General features: G+C 36.2%; 1 protein-coding gene across 2 annotated transcripts in view; it reads left to right on the forward strand.

The window, feature by feature from the left end:
- Window positions 1-21,153, forward strand: part of MCOLN1 (mucolipin TRP cation channel 1) — a 640,674-nt gene that overhangs the window by 327,966 nt on the left and 291,555 nt on the right. For both annotated transcript variants that reach the window (XM_044083494.1, XM_044083493.1), the window contains exon 6: window positions 6,977-7,073. In XM_044083494.1, the coding sequence (XP_043939429.1) occupies window positions 6,977-7,073 (97 nt within the window). The remainder of the gene's footprint in view (window positions 1-6,976; window positions 7,074-21,153) is intronic.

Here is a 21,153-nt window from a genome sequence, read left to right on the forward strand (position 1 = left end):
TATTTATTGTTGTGGTGAGGTTTAGATCCTTAGAGCGTGTGGCTCGAGGGGATAAGGTTTTCTTAGGTGGAGCATGTCCATCAATTCTATTAATATGTATAAGTGTGTGTGTGTGTGTGTTTGTGTGTGTGTATATATATATATATATATATATATATATATATATATATATACACTTATTAATCGTTTACATATGTATATGTGTGTATGTGTAGTAATTAAAACATGTACTGTCTTCACTCGCTACTTATCTAATTCCTTTAGCATTAATATGCCAGGGGCACTACACTCATGCATGACATACAACTTGGTATACTTTTCTTGTTTATAGGATATCTTCCCCACCCCCCATCTGAGGTACTTTTCTCCTATAGAGTATTAACATAGTTTACTATGCTGTTCAGCCTTATCTCACTATATCAAAGTCCTTCAAGTGTTGCAACAGGTGTTCATATGGACAGTACAGAGGCTGCTGTGCTGTTCATCTTCATTTCTCCAAGTCCTTGTTCCCATTCCAAAAATTAAGGGTGCTTATCACTTACAGGACTGACTGTTTGTCAAGCTGTACAGCCTTGTCTGACTATACCGTAGTCTTTCATGAGTCCATGGAGCTTGTTAGCTAGACATCACGTAGGCTTTTGTACTGTTCACCTTCACTTTTCTACATCCTCTTTATCTAGTTGTACCACTGGTAATGCTTTGCATGTTGCGCAGGCTGCTTACTCCTGTTACCCTGAATGCCGTTCTTACAGACTCTGTAGCAGTCGGTGTATCTTTGGAATGGACAGTGCACTGAACTGTTGCTTAGTGCTCTTACTTAGTGCTCTGTTTATTTCATCCTGCATTACACTGACTGCATATTGGCATATGCTGGATTGTATGTCAATGAAGCATGTGCAGTTTACACAGTCTGTGGCCCATTTACAGTACAGAGGGTGTGTGTATCTACCACTGTTTACAGCTGGGATACTTTATAGCTATCCTTTCTTCTTATGTTCCTCAAAATAAATTTGATATCTTTTACATCTGGGTCAAGAACTTTGAAGTGTGGGGTGGGCCCATATATATATATAAATATATATATAAATATATATATATATATATATATATATATATACACATACTTAGCTTGTGTTGTCAGTGGGAACATGACTTTTTTCCCCAATCGCTAATGAATGACCTTCTGTACATTTTGCCTAATAAATTTCCTTGCTAGGTCTTGTAGTGTGATAAGCTGTTGCGCATCTGCTTCAGGGCCGGCCTTAGCTGATTTGGCGCCCTAGGCAAAATAGTTGTCTGGCACCCCTTAAGCCCCACCCACACCATACTCATGAAACACTCCTATGAGCCATGCCCACAGGTAGGTCACTCCCCAAAAAAGCCACTCCACTCATTCACTCCCCAAGAAAGCCAGTCCAGTCATTTCCTTTAATTATTTAAATGCATAGAAGAAAGGATACCTTGTAATGTAGTTTAAACTGCAAGTTTGTTTGTGTCTTTCGGCTTTTCCCGGTTAGGGGTCGCCACAGCAGAACTCCGGTCCACTAATGATTGGCAGTTGATTTTTTACATACCGGCTTGCCAGGCCTGATGCACAACCTTCAACGAAGGTACGCCCATTCACGCATGTCTCCACGCAGAAGACGCTCTAGCTGAGAATCGAACTGGACAGCGTCTTACTGTGAGTGAAGGTGGAAATTTCCTTTAATAAACCTGCTTTAATCTGTTTCTCCTTCACACATACTTTACTATAAAAGTCATGTCTTCAGAAAATAGAAGCCCATATGCCTTGGTTCAAAGGGTTGCTTAGGTTAATCTAAATAGTTTAATTTACTCTGGGGTAGGCAAGCAAGCCTTTCAGCTCTGTGAAAGTAGAATAGTGACCTATCTTCCTCCCTGTTTACAGAAGCTTAAGGTAGAGTAGCACAAACACAGATCCCATTTGCTAAACAATACAGTCTCACAATGAAAACAGGCTTAGCATGAACAGTAAAATTCTCTGCCTCTGAAAATGCATGAAAACCCATATTTATAGAAAATGCTTCTAGTCAGTGGAGGATTAAGTTTACATTTGGGCTGTTTTCAAAACAGACTCCTTGCACACATTTTTACGGCCATGCATACATGTATTTGTTCTGTAATTCAACTTCCTGATTGCATTAAATTATATTCCCTATGTATTACAGCACCACTTGTTACAATGTGTTTTAAATTTGTAGTTTTAAGTATTCTTTTAATAAGCAAAGAAACAAAATATATAAACCAATAATGACAAAACTACCCATTTCAGAAAATTTCAACCATAAACGCCCACTCAGACTTCTGTCATTACAATCTACCAGTATCACTCAATACAAACAATCTCTGCAGAAGAGAAATCATCTGAACAATTCCACATTAAAGAAATCTGTAACTAATGAAGAGATTGCCACTGGCAAACAACTTTACATCTCACTGTTTCATCTACAAATTCAGTGCCTGTTACCCTTGAAGAATTAACTGCCTATATTACATTTAAAAATTGGTAAACTGGTAATATTGCATTAGGAAATTACTAAAACTGTTTTGTTTATCAAATGATACACTGTGTTGTAGAATTTGAAAGCAGTGTTAGTAGCATAATTGTCTTTGATGCAGAACACTATGTATTCTGCTCCCACCCCACGTAGATGGAGTATTGATGGAGTATTGATATTTCAGTGCCCATTTGATTGCTGATTATTTGGTGCATTATAAGTGCAGATAACGGTTCTACCCTCCTAAGTATGTCATCCTTTGTAGGAAATGCCTAGCAACTATGAACAACAAACTAACAAGCAATTAAAGTTCCATGCTAATTCGCCCTTCTGCAGGGTGATTTTGAAACAAGCAGAACTAGAATAGCCAGCAGACAGACAAATGACTATTTTTTGCCATAAAATTAAATAAATGCTGTAAAAAATGCCAAAAATAGTGATTACTGGCTGTTTAAAGCAAATACAACTGTAGTAATACAGTAAAATATTCTTACCTTAACTTGGATGGCTCTTGATGCAGTTGAAACACAAACAATGTTGCAGAGTTCTCCTTCTTTTTGTTTAATTATTTTATCTAATTACTCATTTGAATTCATCATATCAGGCTTACCCATACTGCTCAAGTGTACCCCGTTATGAGTCCAGGTTCCTTATTGTTCCACATTGAAATATTATGGCAGCACAATCACTGTTAAGAATTTTTTTAAATTGATATCCATTGTAAATAATAGTGAATCACATGAATTAAACAATAACTTTAATTGTAACCATCTTGTGAGCTTCCTAGATGAGGGTGTTAAGTAAGCTGTTTGTGTTACACTTTTGTCTGTTTGTTCCACATTATGAAAAGCAGTGCCAGGTGATCCATTAGGGGAGGTGTAGACAGAAATTTACATACAGTACTCAGACCCAGTCCCCCACCACCACCACCCTTGTATCATTTTGAAAATATACTGAACCCTTAAAATGCTACCCCAAGACATATAGAAAGGGGACATATTATTTTTAACTGTTACCATTTATACCCATAAAAAGGGCTATTTTTAGAAGTGTGTTCCTTTCACAGAGAGACGTTTGTATTCCTCTGTACTGTGAATATTCATTTACACAACTCAAAATCTGTGCTTTTTTGAGTATTTTGGTTTCCAGTAGATGGTCCGAAAAAATGTACTCATCTGAATAAAGTGAGTAAATATTGTGGGAAGAAATAGCCAGGGAATTGTTATGGCTAGGCTTGTATAGGCCCTAGGGCTGATAGCCTAGTACCAACCTATGGAATCTACTGCCTTGGTGGCTTCAGAGTCCAGCGCATCTTAACCAGCATCTATGGGATGAGAAGGTGAACTAGAACCTGTAGCTAGCAGAAATATTGACACTTGCAGTCACTGTGTGTTATGTACTGACTGTCTTATTACTACTGATTGATAGCACCTGCTTTGTCAACTGGTCTGTTAAAGGTAATGCAAGCTCTGGGATGAGCACAGCAAATATGCAGGATCAGGAACATTCCTACAGCATAATATAGTGATCTATAATGAAGAGATCTAATGCAAAATAAATACAAATGTCAAAATGCACGACATGTTGCATAAATGACAATATACTACATTCACTCTTAAGGCTTAACAACTGCATCATTTCACAGTGCATTCTTGGCTCTTCTCTATTCCTATGACTACCTCTAATGTAAATATGTGTATAAATTCAGTATACTATGGCATTCTACTTCATTAAGATATTATATATGGATATTATGCAAATGCTTGAAGTGTTTTATGTTTAAGTTACACTGTAATTATGGTGTTCATAGACTGTTCTGTTCATATGCTGCTTGCATCCCTGGCTGACCCCTCAATTGGTTATTCTTGATTAGTGCTGTCTTGCGCTTTCTGTTTGTGTCGTCTCATTATCCCAAAGTCCACGGTGAGTAGCCAACACCTTCTCCCCCAATATACAGTACACCTTTAGTGAGCCCCTTGCTGTCGGTTTATCCCGGGCTCTGCCTGACGAGAACATTGTACGCAGGTGGACTGGGGCTGGAACTTACCACCTCGATGTCACCGGATCAGACTCACCAAGTGGAAAGAGCGAAGTAAACAATCTGAATCGTGTGACTGCACTGCCCACTATTTAACAAATACGCAAACTTGCTCCTTTGGATAGTATACATTCGTATAGACCAAATGTTCCCTTTGCAGTAGTTTGGGACTGAAAGGAGTAGAGAGTTCACGCAGCAGAGTGAGCGCGGACTTGGGTATTTTGACAGTCTGCTGCTACATGAATGTACGGAATGGCCACTGCAGAAGAAGGAATCCAGGAATGATATACCACTGAGTGTGATAAATGGGTCATCTGTGGAACCCTCAGAGAGCACACCTGTAGGAGTGGAGATGGAAAAAGACACTGTCCAGTCATCCAGAAACATTACCTATTCAGAGGTGGGTGCTTCTCAATTTCCAAACAGAAGCATCTCCTGTAAAACGTTCAGCTGGAGTCTTAAGTATGTGTGTGTGTGTGTGTGTGTGTGTGTGTGTGTGTGTGTGTGCATGTGCCCACAACCAATAATTTAACTTAATGCTCTGAAGCAAGCGATTGATTGCTTTGTGGAAATATATATATGTGTGTGTATATATATATATATATATATATATATATATATATATATATATATATATGTGTGTGTGTTAGAAAAGATTATTTCCTCAGATTCACCAGGCATGTATGCTTTTTTCCAAAAAATGACACGCATCAGCTTTTGGGAACAAGCGCTAAGCATGAATTGTTCTCCAGGAAATTCCAGTGTTCTATTTTTGGGAAATTAAAATGGATAAAGCTATCTCAAGAAGAAATAATTGCCAACTATTTGCATTTATAATTGTAGTGATCAGTAATAATAACAAAAATAACATTATTATCAACACCAATGATAATAATAAATAATGACAACAGCAACAGCCATTGAAAAAAAAACATATTTCAAATCTTGAAGAATTAAGCAGCAACTAATGAAAGTAGCATATGTAGAGGCGATATCTGGGTAAATGTAAGCAAAATTGTTTAGCAAACTGTTGCTTTCACATAGTTATAGTGATTCTGAAATCTTCCTCTGAACACAACCGATAACTGGATTGCTCCCCCATCCAATAGTGGAGCAGTTTGGTGCAATATTCCTGTCTATGCAAATTAAAGGGATTAAGTATTGTAGTAAATTTGGCAACTACTGCAGATTTATTTGTGAAAAAAAAGTATGATAGTTTAGGGAGACATTTAGCTTTGAGAAATGGGATGTGGTGGTGCAGGCTGCTGTACCTTGGAAAACAAAGTCCCTTTAATTCCGTTGAAAAAACTTGGTAAAACACTTTAAAAAATAGAGCACTTTCATCTGTTAATTCATCTTCTTCAGAACCAACAAACAAGTAAATAAGCAAACAATCAATAAATTCAGCATGCAGCACATACAGGGTTATGATCGGGTCTCTGATTTTAAGTGGTACTCAGTGCCGTGTCTTTTTTTTTTATGTCTGTTAAATGTTTACGTCATCGTAGCAGCGCTAACCCGCCGCACGATAGTGAAGCATTTAAAAAGCAACTATCGCACGCTGGTGGTTACCAGGGATTCTGAGCAAATAAATAAATAAAAGCCTCGATACTTACTGACAACATTTTTTTTTCCCAAAGTTTGATTTTGAAAATCCAAAAGTAACTTAATTTAGCCCTATCCAGTTTTAGTGTCGTCCGGGCTGTAAGTGCTTTAAGTGGGAGGGCTGTAAAGTAAAGAAGAGAAAACACTTTCGTAATTAAAATGAATACACAAATAAATAAAAACTGCGCCCTTTAAGAGGCTGGCCTTTACGGCGCCCTAGGCGGTCGCCTAGTTCGCCTATGCCTAAGGCCGGCCGTGATCTGCTTATTATAGCTAACAAGATTTTTTTTCCATCTGTGTAGTATTAAGCAGTTTGAATTAGTTCAGAAAAGATTCCACCTTCACACCTTTTCTGTCATGTGTCTGCAAACTTGTATATGCTTGCAAGCATTGATAGTTTGCTTCTGATTAGGAATAAAATTTCAGAGGTAGTGTAAAGTTGGAACAGTGTCACGTGCTTTAGTAGTATCTCTAGATCTTGTTGGCAGTGGCAAATAGGTATTTATATGAATTTCATCTTTAAATTTCAGCATTATTAAGCTCATGTAACAGTCAAGTAAAAGTCAGAGGGTGTCTTGGAGTGAAGGCTCAGGTTCCTTGAGTCATGATGTATAGAATAATATATGTATATCTCTGTGTTTCTTGTCCCAATTCTGCTGTTTCTGTATAGTAATCCAAGTATTTCCATTTTGTCAGATAGTGCTTAAACTGACTTCTTAAAGGCAAAATCAGTTTACAAGGGTAATAGTGCAAGATGCACAATATGTTATAAATTCTGTTCAACTTTTTTTTTGTTTTATTTTTTGCTTTCTTACAGATTGATTAATGTGACTATCCAATTTGATTTGAAAGCAATCAATATCCAAACAATTATCAATAATGAAGTTCCTGATTGTTACCACTTCTCTATCACAGTAAGTAAACATGAAAACTGTGCTTTAATGTTTGAATGGTAAAAACAGACTTCTTTCTTGGTGCTTTTTTATTCTTTTTTTTTTTTTTAATTCTTTTTTTTTTCTAACTACAGAATACACTCTAATGCATCTGTAGAAAGTAGGCAACCTGCACATCCCCACCCCGATTGAAGCATGAATGTTCTTCAGCCCACTGAAAAGCAAGTCCACTGCTTCATGTTGGTATATTAAGCTGCAGTGATGCTCAGACCCACAAAAAAAAAGCAAAGTGCTACCATTTTTGTACACTCACTAAACAGTGCTTTGTTTTTTAGCAAGCATATAATTTAAACAAGTAAAGTGCGTGTGTGTGTGTGTGTGTTTATGTATGTAAGAGAGAGAGAGAGACAGAGAGTGTGCATGCCAACATCTTTTAGCATGCATTCCTTAAACAATAAGTATGTGTGCCATTATTGACCGACTTTAATCCAAAGTGATTTACTAGCTCATACCAAGAGGGACAAAGCAAAACTCTGTTGCAGAATCAGGGACAGTTAAGAAGCATTGGGGGCTTGCAGTGCCTTGCATTCTATGATTTTTTTTTCATTCATTTGCGTACAGTAAGACATCTGAGGTGTATTCTTTCAACAGAGTAGCTGTAACTGCTAGTTGTGTGGTCATTTATATTTCTGTTTGTATGCAAGTCTGTCTGTGCTTCTGAATTAACTTACATTTTGGATGAAGACCACTTCTGTCCAGCAACAATTACATATACTACAGTAAGTTTGAAACAATAGGTGAAGGGGCTATCTTCTATCAAAAATATTAAAAAGCACTATATATTAATTTAAAAAAGCATACAGAACAATTTAATGGGTAGTCCATACTTTTAGCGCAGTATTGCTCTCCAGGGTGAGCATTATTAGGGAATTTAACTTTCTTTGGTCCTCTCAAGCCCCTGGGTATTTGTTAATTAACAGATAATGCCCACCCTCTGTGGCATTATTGCTTGCTTGCTTAGTACAACCAAAGAATGTCATTATCAATATTACAAGCACCACCTTGCCAAATTGTTTAACAATTGAATAAAAAACAAAAAATAGAATATAGTATTTAATTTGTGTTGAGCAGTTAATTTTATTAGTTACAGCTTAAATATCTACATGACCATTGCACATCATTTAAATGCTTTTCTTGTCAGCTATTAACATTTATTGACATTTATAACAATTAAGATCTAACAAATTTAAAGTTGCTAACTTTCTAAGTTACAGCAACAGATTGACTGAAACATTTTGCCGAGCCTTAATGGTATTTGTTGATCAACAAATTAAAGAAATATGAAAATTTACATCTACACATTAGTGGGTATATTCCTGTTACCATATTAATTTTCAGTAATTTTTATTATAATAATGCAGTACAATCATCTTATATTAAAAAAACACTAAAGATGGTATGAATTCATTGTCATAGCCCCATATTTATCCCTTTTTTGTGCTTTGACCTTGTCTTTTCTAAATTAATCATTAGTGTGATAGTGGGACTAATGGAGTTTTTATAGACTACTGTTATTTTGTAATGGCCTTCTTAGCTAACAGTATCAGAAAAACATTATTGCCCCTTCTGTTGTATACTTTATCATTGTCAAATAACTTCAGTATTTTTTAAGCATTATATTTTTCTGCAGTATGTCTTTTAATAAACTTCACAAGTCGTCCTCAAAAATTTTCAGCGCAGAACTGACCAAATTCTGTGCTGCAGTAAACCAAGTATGCCATCTTAACGTCTGCAGGAATGAGGCTTAGTATTCAAAACCATCTTTTTTTATCTTTATGGTGTATAAAAGTATTTATGCAGACAGTTCTAGTCCTAAATCTGTTCAATTTGGTGGCATATCTTGGCAATTTACATCAAATTCATTTCACATATCTTTCACCACTTCATTTAACAAAGCATTTTCATCTTTCATTACTTTGACAATTGTGTTAATGTCATACTCCCTTATAGCCTTGAGTACTTGACTAATCAAACCTTTCACTGTACGATGCCCCCCTCTTGCATCCATTAATAATGACACTGCATCTTAGAGGGAAACATACAGATTTCACTATGCCAGTTATACCATCATATTCTAATTGTAGTGAATTTGGCAGCAACTGAAGTACACGTGTCACCTGTGCACAGGAAATGTCATTTGGAATCCGACCGTATTTGTTCCCAGTAGGTTACAGTAGTCATCATTTCTTTCCAGTGTTTAGTCCTAGTTTTCTCTTTAGTCCCAATTTCTATCTCCAGTAGTCTGTAATAATAATAGCCAGGGTTTAACTTCTGTCTGTGCTAATATGTAATACAACAGTATAGAGATTTTTATGACGTGGAGCCACTGATGTTTCATCATAATACATCCGTCATGAAGTCATAGCAAGCATTTTGGTATAGGCAACAGGTAAGCTTGCTGTTTTTCCACCTAGTATCATAATAATATATTGATAAATATTATTTTCAGTTGTACAGCTTGTTAATATAAATAGGGATCAGGAACACTAAGCCCTCTGAGACCTCTAGTGAGTAATAATTTGTTCCAATGTATCCTAGCTTTACCTCCATTCCAAAGAACTCCCACCATACTTTTTAGTACTTTCAGAATGTTAAGTGGAGTAGCTAATGGAAATAATTGAAACGCATACTGTAGAAAGAGTAGGCCAGAAGTATGTGCAAGTCCTGCACCCTTTTGACAAGATCTAAACCAGGAGTGTCAAACTCAAATGACCATGAGAAGTGGACTGGAGCAAATACAGTTAACTGAAGGTAGGCATCTCCAGAACAAAACAAGGGATAGTAAATGAAGCTAAGAAAGTAGTGCAGTAGCTTTCTTCACTTGCGTTATGCTGTCTTGGGTGCCGCTTGAGCTGTGAAGACCACACATTTGAAATCTGTATTCTGCACCAGCCATTTTCAGTGATGCAAGTTTTATTTTAATTATTTCTTTAATTCATTGTAAAAATCACAGGGCCCACAAAATGGTAGCTACCATCAAACTAAACCAACCTGGGGAGCCTAGAGACTACCACCAAGACTACCAAAAAACAAAACCCAAAGGGATTGGCTTGAAAGTGGTGCTGGGTTTTTGTTGAAAATGTACTCTTGCTTCTTGCTAGAAGCCCTGTACAAAAAGATTTTGATCCCTTTTCAAAAGTTCTTAAAACAGTAGAAGCTTTAACAAATTTCAGAAAAAAATATTCACCTTCAGTCAGTTTTCTTCAAAAAAAGTAAGATTAGTAGGGGAAATTTCAGAAAAAAATATTCACCTTCAGTCAGTTTTCTTCATAAAAAGATTAGTGGGAGAAATTATTGCAGCTAAGTGTTTAAGATAAAATGTAAACAAAACAGGCAGCAGCAGAAAACCTTAATGTTTGTTCCCACAGATAGCTTGCATGCATCTATCTTCACCGTGTCTATGGAAGGCTCCTGCAAAAATCTAAACCCTAGAAGCACTTGGAATAAATTCTGTCAGTCAACCTTATCAAAGGCCCCTTCAGCCTCTAGACTTAATGTCACTAAGTGTTTAATTTGTGTGCTATTCATCAACATCTCAATGTTTTGTATATTGTTGGATGTTTGTCTTCCCATAAGAGCCGAAGTGATCATTATCAGTTATCTGTGGAGTAATTCTCAATATCATTAATGCTGCCATTAACTTATAGTCATAGTTCAATACTGAAGTAAGCCTGCACAAAGAGACTAGGGTGGATCTGTACTCTCTTTTGGTATCATAACATAGTTCCTTCTAAGCATCGGGAATCACCCAAGACTGTAGTACATAATGTAGTTTAAGTAAGCACGATATTTTATCATTATGCAGTCTTCATAACACTGTCGGTGTACTTTCACTATGTGGAGTTCTACTGAATGCTTACCCTGAGTTACTGGATTCATCATTGCTGGTGTATCCTCATAAGTAACTTTCAGTAAATGTAGATACAGTAAATATTCTTGACTTCCTTCCTTACTCTGTTCCTTACGTAGACATTTATACTATTAATGAAAGATCTCTGTTATCATTGGGTCTCTGCTAAATGAGATCCAGTCTAACTTTACAAAGCTGCTACAGTTCCTTATGCTCTGTGTTATTGTAATCTAATCAATAATATTTTCTTATGTTTAGGGGAGTTATAAAGATTCCTGTTTTAAGTTCTACATCTTACGTAATAAAGTGCCAGTTTCATGCTTTACCCTTTGATCTTCCTCGTGGAGCTTAAAATCTCTTACATAGAATGTATTATGCAACTCTTATGTGCCTTTTTGTTTCCCAACCCATATCACATTTTATTCCTTCCTATATCCATGTTATCCTTTACTTTACATCTTTTATTTTTGAAATGATCACATTTGGTCAGATTCTATAAACTCTTATGCATTTCTGACATTTTACATTTTATCATTTGCACCATTTAACAGATGTCTCCTTCTTAAAATAATTTGTAGAAAAATGACAGTTTCTTTCCATATATCTGTTGTCACAAATGTGCTCAGTAAGCATTCTAATGACACACGATTAGAAATGATGGTATGGGTATATCTTCACAGTCTTTACATAGTATGCATGCTTTTCAGTACATAAATCTTATTACTTCAAGATCTGATTCAAATTCTGCTAGATAAGACACTTACTGTGTGACTTTTGATTTAATAATCAAAATAGCAACAAGTCCTATCACTTTAATATACATTCCTACATAACACCCCATGTGTACCACTTAATAGACTTGAGGTGGACCTCTGTAATACTCATCGTTATATTCCATTCCGTTAAAATATGGCTAGGCCTTCCTAAAAAAATGGTCCTTTTCCTCATCATTTTCTTAGGCAACTAAATACTATATATTTTAACAAAACTTAGCATGAATATAACATTTTAATCCTACATACCATACATAGCACCAGTTTATGTCCACCAGTGTTTCGCCATCTTGGGGCATTGTTTAGAAATTAATGTCTCCTCCTTTCAGTCTTACTTCTTGAAAGGGGGAAGCTGCTTCTCTGGACTCTTACTGATTTTAGTAGAGTCATGGTCCTGCTCAAACAATTGAGTTTATTTTAGAGCCACAACCAGTAGATCAAAGTTTCTTAAATAACACGATTGATATTCATTTTAATTGGACTGGTCAAACCTGTTTACATTCTGTGTGAACCACAACAACACAACAGCTAAAAACTGGTAAACAACGCAAAAACTCCAGCTAAGATGATGAGAACGACAGCCTTAAAATCACAGTAAGCAATCCACTGAAAAACAGTTCAAACCTAACAAAAGTACAAAAAAAAATTAAAATTCAACTAAAATCATTTTACCATCAAGATAAAAGTCTTTCAGCTTTTTCCAGTTAGGGTTTGGTCCACTAATGATTGGCAGTGGATTTTTACGGTGCTGAGTTGCCAACCCGACGCCCAATCTTCAAAGAAGGCACCCCCATTCACACATGCACCTAACTGCATGTCTTTAACATCACTCGACCATGGGGAGGACATGCAGACTCTACACAGAAGGCGCTCTAGCCAAGAATCGAACGAAAACCATTGAAAATCTGTTCAGACCTAACAAGGATACAAAAATGTTTTTAAAATCAACTAAAATAATTTTACCATCGAGATAATATATAATAATGAATCAGCAAAAACTTGTGAATTCTTTATTAAAAGAAAACAACTAAATAACAAGTATTGCCATCCTGAAAAAAATTTTTTTTTGTTGTAGATCGTGTTTCATATCTGTAAGAGGGGTTGATAATGGCAACAAGTTAGAAATGAAGGAATTCATCAGCTGTGATTTGTACCAAATAGTGGCCAGTTTTATTTCTTACAAGCCTTTTTTGTAAATGGCAGTGGCTTGTATGTAGTTTTCTTTTAATTAAAAATTCCCAAGGTTTTAGTGATGCATTATTATATATTATCTTGATGGTAAAATTATTTTAGTTGATTTTAAAAACATTTTTTGTACCTTTGTTAGGTCTGAACTTTTTTTCAGTGGATTTCGTTACTGCGACTTTAAGATTCTACATCTTACAATATATCAGTTCCTTATTTGGGCTTTATCCAGTAGGTGGTGTTATTTTTTACCAATCAAAATCTGATTGATTGATTGATTAATGAGGTTTTAAAAGGAACTTGGAGCTACATTGTTTCAAACTCTGTTGAAGTCCGGTTTGTAACGGATGAAAGCACTCAGTTTTTTTTTATTTTTTGGCTTTAAATAAAGTACTTGCTTTAAACAGAGGAGCCGTTTGAATCTGTTGTAACACCGCAGGGCAGCTTTCCTCCTTAGATTCTTAGCTGGAGTATTTGAGTTGGTTGGCAGTTTTTAGCTGTTGTATTGCTGTGGTTTGCTCTATGGCAGTTCTCCAGCAATATGGTCGCTTTTAACTGTTCCACCAGCAGTTTGCAAAACTACAGTTTACCTGGTGGACCTTATGGTGGTACGTCAGCAAATAATGACGTTTGTACAATCCTCTTAAGGAGCAATGTTTACTTTTTCTCAATGGAATTATGAACAGGCTCTCTCTCCTGGATTTCCATCGAGCCTTGCTGAGATTTCCTTATATCCTGATGCTGGTAATGGTCTTCAAGTGCGAGTACCCAGACATTTGGAGACTAATAATTTTAACTTTGGTAGTTGTCTTTCTGCTCTGTGTTTTTCATTTAATTTGGCTCCTAATGTTCCTCATAAAAATTTAAAAATGCATCTTACAGATTTCAAACACAAATTAAATAAATTAAGGAACCTCCAGCTAGACAATTCTTATTTTATGGAATGTTCACGAGTAAAGGGAGTTCCTAAAGGTCGTAGATTTTGGAAATTTCCTGTTGGTTTAATGGAGAATTCTACTTTACATAAAGAGTTGCTTGAATTTTTTGATGCCATTGGGTTAAAATTTATTGAACTTTTGATGAAAGACAATGAAAGGAAAATTAATGTGTTGAATGTAGAACTTCAGGAACTTAATAATATGATTTGTTCGGACCTTGCTTTCAGTACCATTAAGGCCGAATATAATCGTACATTTCCAAAGGTAGATAGTATGATTAAAAAGGCTAAAGAACAGAAGTGTAAAAAATTGTACAGGGACAAGTGTGACTATGAAAACAGTAAAACCTACCCAACCCCCCCCCCCCCCATCTAACAGTATGTCCGATAGGTGCAATGAGCCGAATATGTTAGACAGTCTGGAGGAACTTTTATCCCTAGTTCAAGTTGAGCTCAAGGCTTTTCCATGGATGGTGATTTTTTTAAAAGAACCATAACTGGGAAGATCAGACAGGATTGCCAGGAAGGTGGTTCATCCTTAAATTTGAGAAAGAACAATAACCCCGATCGTCACCCACATAGCCAGGGGAAAGAGAAGAGACCTTAAATGTTCTTCATAGTGAGTCTGTTAGTTCTATTGTCCACCATTCAGATGGTCTTGATGGACAGTTTTATAACTTGGCGAACAGTTAGTTTAAAATATTCAATTTGTCTGACTTTGCCTTAACTGAAGGTGCTATTTCTGTTCTTAAAAGAGGTTTTCAGTTAATTCCTAATTTCAGAGTGGACATAGCAACGATTTTAATTCAGTTGAAGTGATATACTAGATGGTTAAATTTAAGATTATTTTTTTCTAATACAGGGGACAGCACTCAAAATTATGGAGTGAAAAGCAAAATTACTATTTACCGCTAGCCAACCCCCCTGTCTCAGTTTTTGAAGGAATATGTGAAAAATTTAGACATTTGATCAAAGTCTGGGGGAAGTTTATTGACACTTTTTCTAAGGATCAAAGACTATTCTTAATTACACAGCAATCTAAGAATAATGAAACCAGACAAGGGTGGTGGAGTGGTGGTCACGAATAGTTTTGATTATTCCGTGAAGGTGTTTGATTTGCTTTCAGACAAATCTACTTTTAGGAGGTTATCCAGAAATTAGATTAATATTGCTTACAGCAAGCTAGATACGTTATTAAGAGACCTAATGGTTCGAGGGGGCATTGATGGTCATACCTTAGATTATTTAATGGTACCCAAACCCTTGGTTCCTTCCTTATTGAGGATACCCAAAATAAACAAGCATCAATTTTTCCCCCTGTTTAGACCTGTAGTCTACAGGAAGCAATCAAAGACTGAGCATGTAGGGAAATATAGCGACAGTTTGTGTAAGAGATGTTTTGAAAACCATTCTTGCATTTTAAGGCATCTTTGGCATCTTTTAGAAAACAAGAGGGCTGTTAAGTATGTTATTTGTTACCACTGATGTAGTTAATTTATTTACTGTAATCCCTCAGTCTGAAGGACACTACTTGTTTATAGACTTTTCGAATGAGCAAAAAAGTTTATCAAGCAACAAGATTTTTGTCATTGAAACTTTGCTGGAAATAGTCCTTAGTAATAATTATTTATATTTTGAGGGTATTTCCATCAAATATCAGGTGTGGCAATGGGGGCAGCTTGTGCCCCCATTTATGCCAGTGTAGGTCTGGCACAGTGGAAAAAATGTTGTTTTTAATTCAGAGTTCCGTCCTTTGATACACACATACTTTAGATTCCTGGATGATGATCTTATTCTTTGGAAAGGCACTGTCTGAGAATTAAAAGTATCTGTTAAATATTTAGAGAAAACCACTAGTGTTCTAAGATTAACTTTCCATTATGACTGTGATGAAATTAATTATTTGGATGCGAATCTGGTAAAAGATAGAAGTCTTAATAGATTCACATCCAGAATTTACAGAAAAAAGACATTTTCAAACTCCTATTTACATTTCCTTTTCATCAAAAGAAGGGAATTGTTAAAGGACAAATGGCACTCTTGTACAGGTTAATAAGTGGTGATGAGTATTTTAAGAGAGAGATTTGACATTTATGGAATATGTCTAGAGATAGAGGTTATCCAGTAAATTTATTAATCGATGTAAAGAAAGAAGTGGTTAAGAGTAGGGCATCTTGGGTTGCCCCCTTATTGTGTGACCCAGTTCTTGATTCAACCTCTGATAATGTTGTTACTAAAACTGGAGTTGTGAAAAAACTAGCAAGATGGTACCATTTGTTATACATTTTAGCCAGGAAATAGCAAAATATGCATGTGTGTTTAGGCAACTTTGCAATGCAGTATTTCCAAACGATGTGGTGGATTTGATGGGCGGACAACCTATGGTTGTTTATAGTAAGGGTTCCAACATTAACATTTTTTTTTAGAAAGAAGTTCTGACAAAGTGAATATTAACTGGGTCCATCATATGGCTAAATGTGGAAGATGTAAGTTTTGTAGGTTTATATATGAGGCCCCATTTATGGTAGTGGAGAATTATCCTTGTCCTTTACCCAGTCCAGGTAAATGTGACTAATACTACAGGTGGTTTATGTGGCCACCTTTGACAATTGTTCGGCATTTTATGCAGGAAAGATGAATCATAAACTGAAGGATCATATGAGGAAACACCTCTATGATGTATAAAAAAAACATAATCCTGCAAAAGCCTTATATAAACTTTGTATTGGATGTTTGAATTATAGAAAGTGTTAATTTTTTTGTTATAGATCATGTTTTCAAATCTGTAAGCGGGGGTGACAATGGCAACAAGTTAGAAATGAAGGAACTGATTTGGCAGCTGTGATTAAATGCATGTCACCCCTCAGGGCTCAATGATTTAGTATCCATTGTTAGTATTTTAAAGGACAGGGCAAATGTGTTAAATTGATTTATACCAAATAGTGGCCAGTTTTATTTCTTATAAGCCTTTTTTACAAATGTTTTTACGAAGGCAATTGGCTTGAATTTAGTTGTTTTCTTTTAATTAAGAATTTTCAAGTTTTTACTGATGCATTATTATATATTATCTTGATGGTAAAATTATTTTAGTTGATTTTAAAAACATTTTTGTATCCTTGATAGGTCTGAACAGTTTTTCAATTGTTTTCATTACTGTGACTAACATTTTACAAGTATCAGTGTTTTACATTTTACAATGTATCAGTTCCTTAATTGGACATTATCCAATAGATTGTGTTATTTTTTACCAGATGAAATCTGATTGGTTAATGAGGTTTTAAAAGGAACTTGGAGCTGTATTGTTTCAAACTCTGATGAAGTCCCATTTGTAATGGACGAAAGCGCTCAGTTTTGTTATTTTGTGTTTTTTAAATAAAGTGCATGTTTTAAATAGAGGAGCTGTTTGTTTCTATTGTAACACTGCAGAGTGACTGCCGTTATTAGCATCCTAGCTGGAGTTTTTGATTTGGTTGCATTCTGTGTGACCGACATCTCTGGAAAAGTACATCTTGCAGTACCTTCCTGTCACAGATATGATGTGCAAATTTACCAAAGTATATTATAATCTATCAAATACAGCAGTACCGTAAAAGTCTACATAATAATATCCAATAATAACATCCTGGGAAGGTGCAGGTACATCCATGGATAAGCTACTGGTATTTTCAACAACAGTTAGCAGAGGATTAACCTCAGTGTTAATCAGAGATTTAATGGAAGTCATTGAGTTTGCCATAGAGGAGCAAAAAGGCTGCCAACAAAAAGACCTGTAAAGTAGCAAATCTTCTGAAAAGGCAGAAGAAAATGTCCAAACACAAATGCCAAGATGTCCAGCAAGACAAACAGCGTTCTCAGTAGAAAAAACACTTTAATGTGAGGAGCAAAGCTTTCGGATAAAATCCTTTATCAATACTGAAAATACAAATGCAAATGCAGAGTATATATAGGCCCAGGATGTAATTTTGGATTTTAACAAATCCTTGCAATTATTGGAGAGGAAAACAAGTTTGTTTAAGCGGCTGCAATGGCAGCGCTTTAGTTTCATTGCCTATATTAACAAAGGTATTGTTCCCAGAGGGCTGAGAATCCTGAAAATGCCCTCCTATGGGAACACTTACCCTGAGTTACTTAAGAAATGGCAACAGCTAAACATTAAACTAGGAATAGACTACATGCATTTGATGAATGATTTCTTCCAGACTATTGAAGATGATCTCAAGAAGGAGATTATGTCAATGGAGAATGACTTAGTTAATATGCCTGCATTTACGAGCCTATCTAGTAATTATGAGCATGGTGGAAAAAATGCAGTTACTTGATTCAAGGATGGAAGCTACCAAAAGCTTAAGCTTCTCCGAGATGTAAATGATTTCACAAGAAGTAACATTTTCTCTTGGCCTAGAGACAACAGTCATAAATACAGAAAAACTGATGTAACTGTCCCTGTGCATGTTCGTGATGATGGCTTGGACTCTCTTGATGATTTTGGTTCGAGTAGTGTTCAGTTAACTCAGAATGACTCGGAATTAAAGTCAACTACCCCTTGGTACACGGAGCTGATGGTTCTGTCCGCACTACGTCCTCAACGTCAACAGGAGGCGTTGCCGGCTCCTCTGAGAGCCTCACAGACGGCAGACATGCTAGTGCTACTACTGGGAATACATATGCATACAAAAAAACGCCGCAGATGCAGCAGACTAAAATAAACTTTTCCAATAAACGCTTCAGTCTGGACCATCCAGAAGCGGTTAGAGAGCGTGTAATTAACACGAGAGATTCGTCGAATACACGGAATGAAACACCAAATAGAATGAACAAAAGAAAACTGGATAGCCCTTTAGGCTCAGGCAAGATGAGCCGCAAGTTTACAGAGGTACGTTAAACTTGTCAGATTTCATTTTACACGAGACACACTATTCTGTTCTCTCTAAGGGCTTGAACTTCATCCCCACATGTGCAGATGATTTAGTTTCGACACTGACAGATCTGAAAAGGTTCACGAGACTGTTAAATCTAAAACTGTTATTTGGCAATACACAGATGTTGACTCAAGGCTGCAAACGCCTTAGTACATACATCCCTGTCAATGTACCTGTTGTTAAAGCGTTCCATGATGTATGTGAAGCAGAAATTAGACAAATGTTTGATATAAATATTAAGAAATATAATGATAGAAAATGTTTTAACCATAGCTATGAAGAGTTTCAAGCATACAGAGACTTGCAATCTAATATAAATATTGTCATTAAGCAAGCTGATTAGGGGGGTGCAGTTGTGCTTATGAATAGAGACAAATATTTTTTGGCTATGTCTAGTTTACTTAGTGATGACACTGCATTTAAGGAAATCACCCCTTTGGATGTTAAGAAATGTATCTCATACGTGAATATGGTAATTTATGACCTACAGATCCAAGGTGACATAGACTTAGATCTATTTAATTATTTGACCGTACCGTGCCCAATTACCCCACAGTTATATGGCATCCCTAAGATCCACAAATCCCTCACTGATCCACCAATGAGGCCAATTGTTTCAGGTGCTGGTTGGGTAACCGAGCCGCTTTCAGTTTATTTGCATGATCAACTTCAACCATATCTTAGTCAATGTGACTCTATCTTACGTGACACCATTGATTTTGTTCAGAAGCTTAAGCAATGGTATAACATAGAGAAGGCGTCTCTACATCTAAGAAGGTACCTTTTAGTAACCCTAGACATAGTATCTTTGTTTACTGTCATTCCAACTGATATTGGCCTGGATTTGTTGAGGGAATTCTTACTCTCATGTCCTGATCCCAACTTCCACAAAATTGAAAAAATATGCACTCTCATGGATGTGGTGTTGAGAAATAATGTTTTCCTTTTTAATGAATCCTTGTATCTTCAGCTCACAGGTGTGGCTATGGGTACTTCGGTAGCCAATACTTATGCCAACCTAGTTTTATACCAGTGGGAAAGGAAACATTTATTTAGTGGTTTGAATCCATATAAAGATAATGTAAAGTTCTATCAACGATTTGTGGACGACTGTTTTTTGATTTGGGGGGGGCACGTTACAGGATTTGAATGATTTTATGCTGTACATCAATTCAATCTCATATTTTTTGAAGTTCAAAATGTGTTCATCTGAAATTACTATTAATTTTTTAGATATCAACTTGAGTCTTGACGGTGGTACACTTAGAACAAGCCTCCATAGAAAGGAAGTCTGTGCAGGAAGGTACACTCATGCAAGTAGTATGCATGCGCCACATGTTTTTAGAGGTACTGTCAGGTCTCAATTTTATAGAGCCAGTAGGTTTAACACGGAAGATCCTAGCTTCTCCGAACAGTTGAATGAGATGATAGTTGATTTCACTAACAGTGGTTATGCTACCACCTTAAATAATGAGAAACTAAATGTGCTAGAGGAAAGAAAGTCGAGGGTGGCCCCTGTTATGTTAAATGACGCCATAGAAACACAAGCTGTTGGCTTGCCCAATGTGTCCATCCAGAATGAGATGAAAGTAAGATACGTTACTTCGTTTAGTACAAAAACACCATGTATTAAACGTATTATCCATAAGAATTGGCTAATCTTGATGGCATCTGAAGAGTTAAAAGCAATGCTGGGCAATGTCCCATTTTTTGCATATCGTAACATGAGAACCCTCAAGAGTGTCCTCTGTTACAAAGATTTTCCTACAAATATCACAACACATCCATCCAGCATTATGGGCACACGAAAATGTTATAACTGCTCGTGCTGTGATGCCATTGGTGATGAACATTTAGGTATCTTTGAACACCCAGTCAGTAAGAGGCTGTTTAGGTTCAATGTAACTGCTACTTGTATTACCACCCACGTGGTTTACCTTGCTACCTGTGTATTATGCAACTCTTTCTATGTGGGTAAAACCACGCGTAAACTTAAAGATAGGATCACAGAACACAAGTCTGAAATCCGAAGATGTGTGGACACTAATGCTTTATATAAACACAGGCTATGTTTTGGTGAACAGCATGTATTTAAATTTAAAGCTATAGACCATGTTTCACCCTCACCCAGAGGTGGTGATATCAATAACAAATTAGAAATTAAAGAATACAACTGGATAATTAGATTGATGGGTGACTCACCCCCTGGTTTGAATAGTACTGTCAGCCTTAAACCTATTTTGGTCAGAATGAGTAGATCTAGATTATGAGATTTTCTCTTTATGTATATGATTGTACATGTGATTTTTAGGTTAAAACTTTGCTTTTTTTAAAAATATACATTCTTCCTTTTTAAAAATATACATTCTTCCTTTTT

The sequence above is a fragment of the Protopterus annectens genome, chromosome 9.part0 (assembly GCF_019279795.1).
Source record: "Protopterus annectens isolate FY-2018-M chromosome 9.part0, PAN1.0, whole genome shotgun sequence".
Lineage (NCBI taxonomy): Eukaryota > Metazoa > Chordata > Ceratodontiformes > Protopteridae > Protopterus > Protopterus annectens.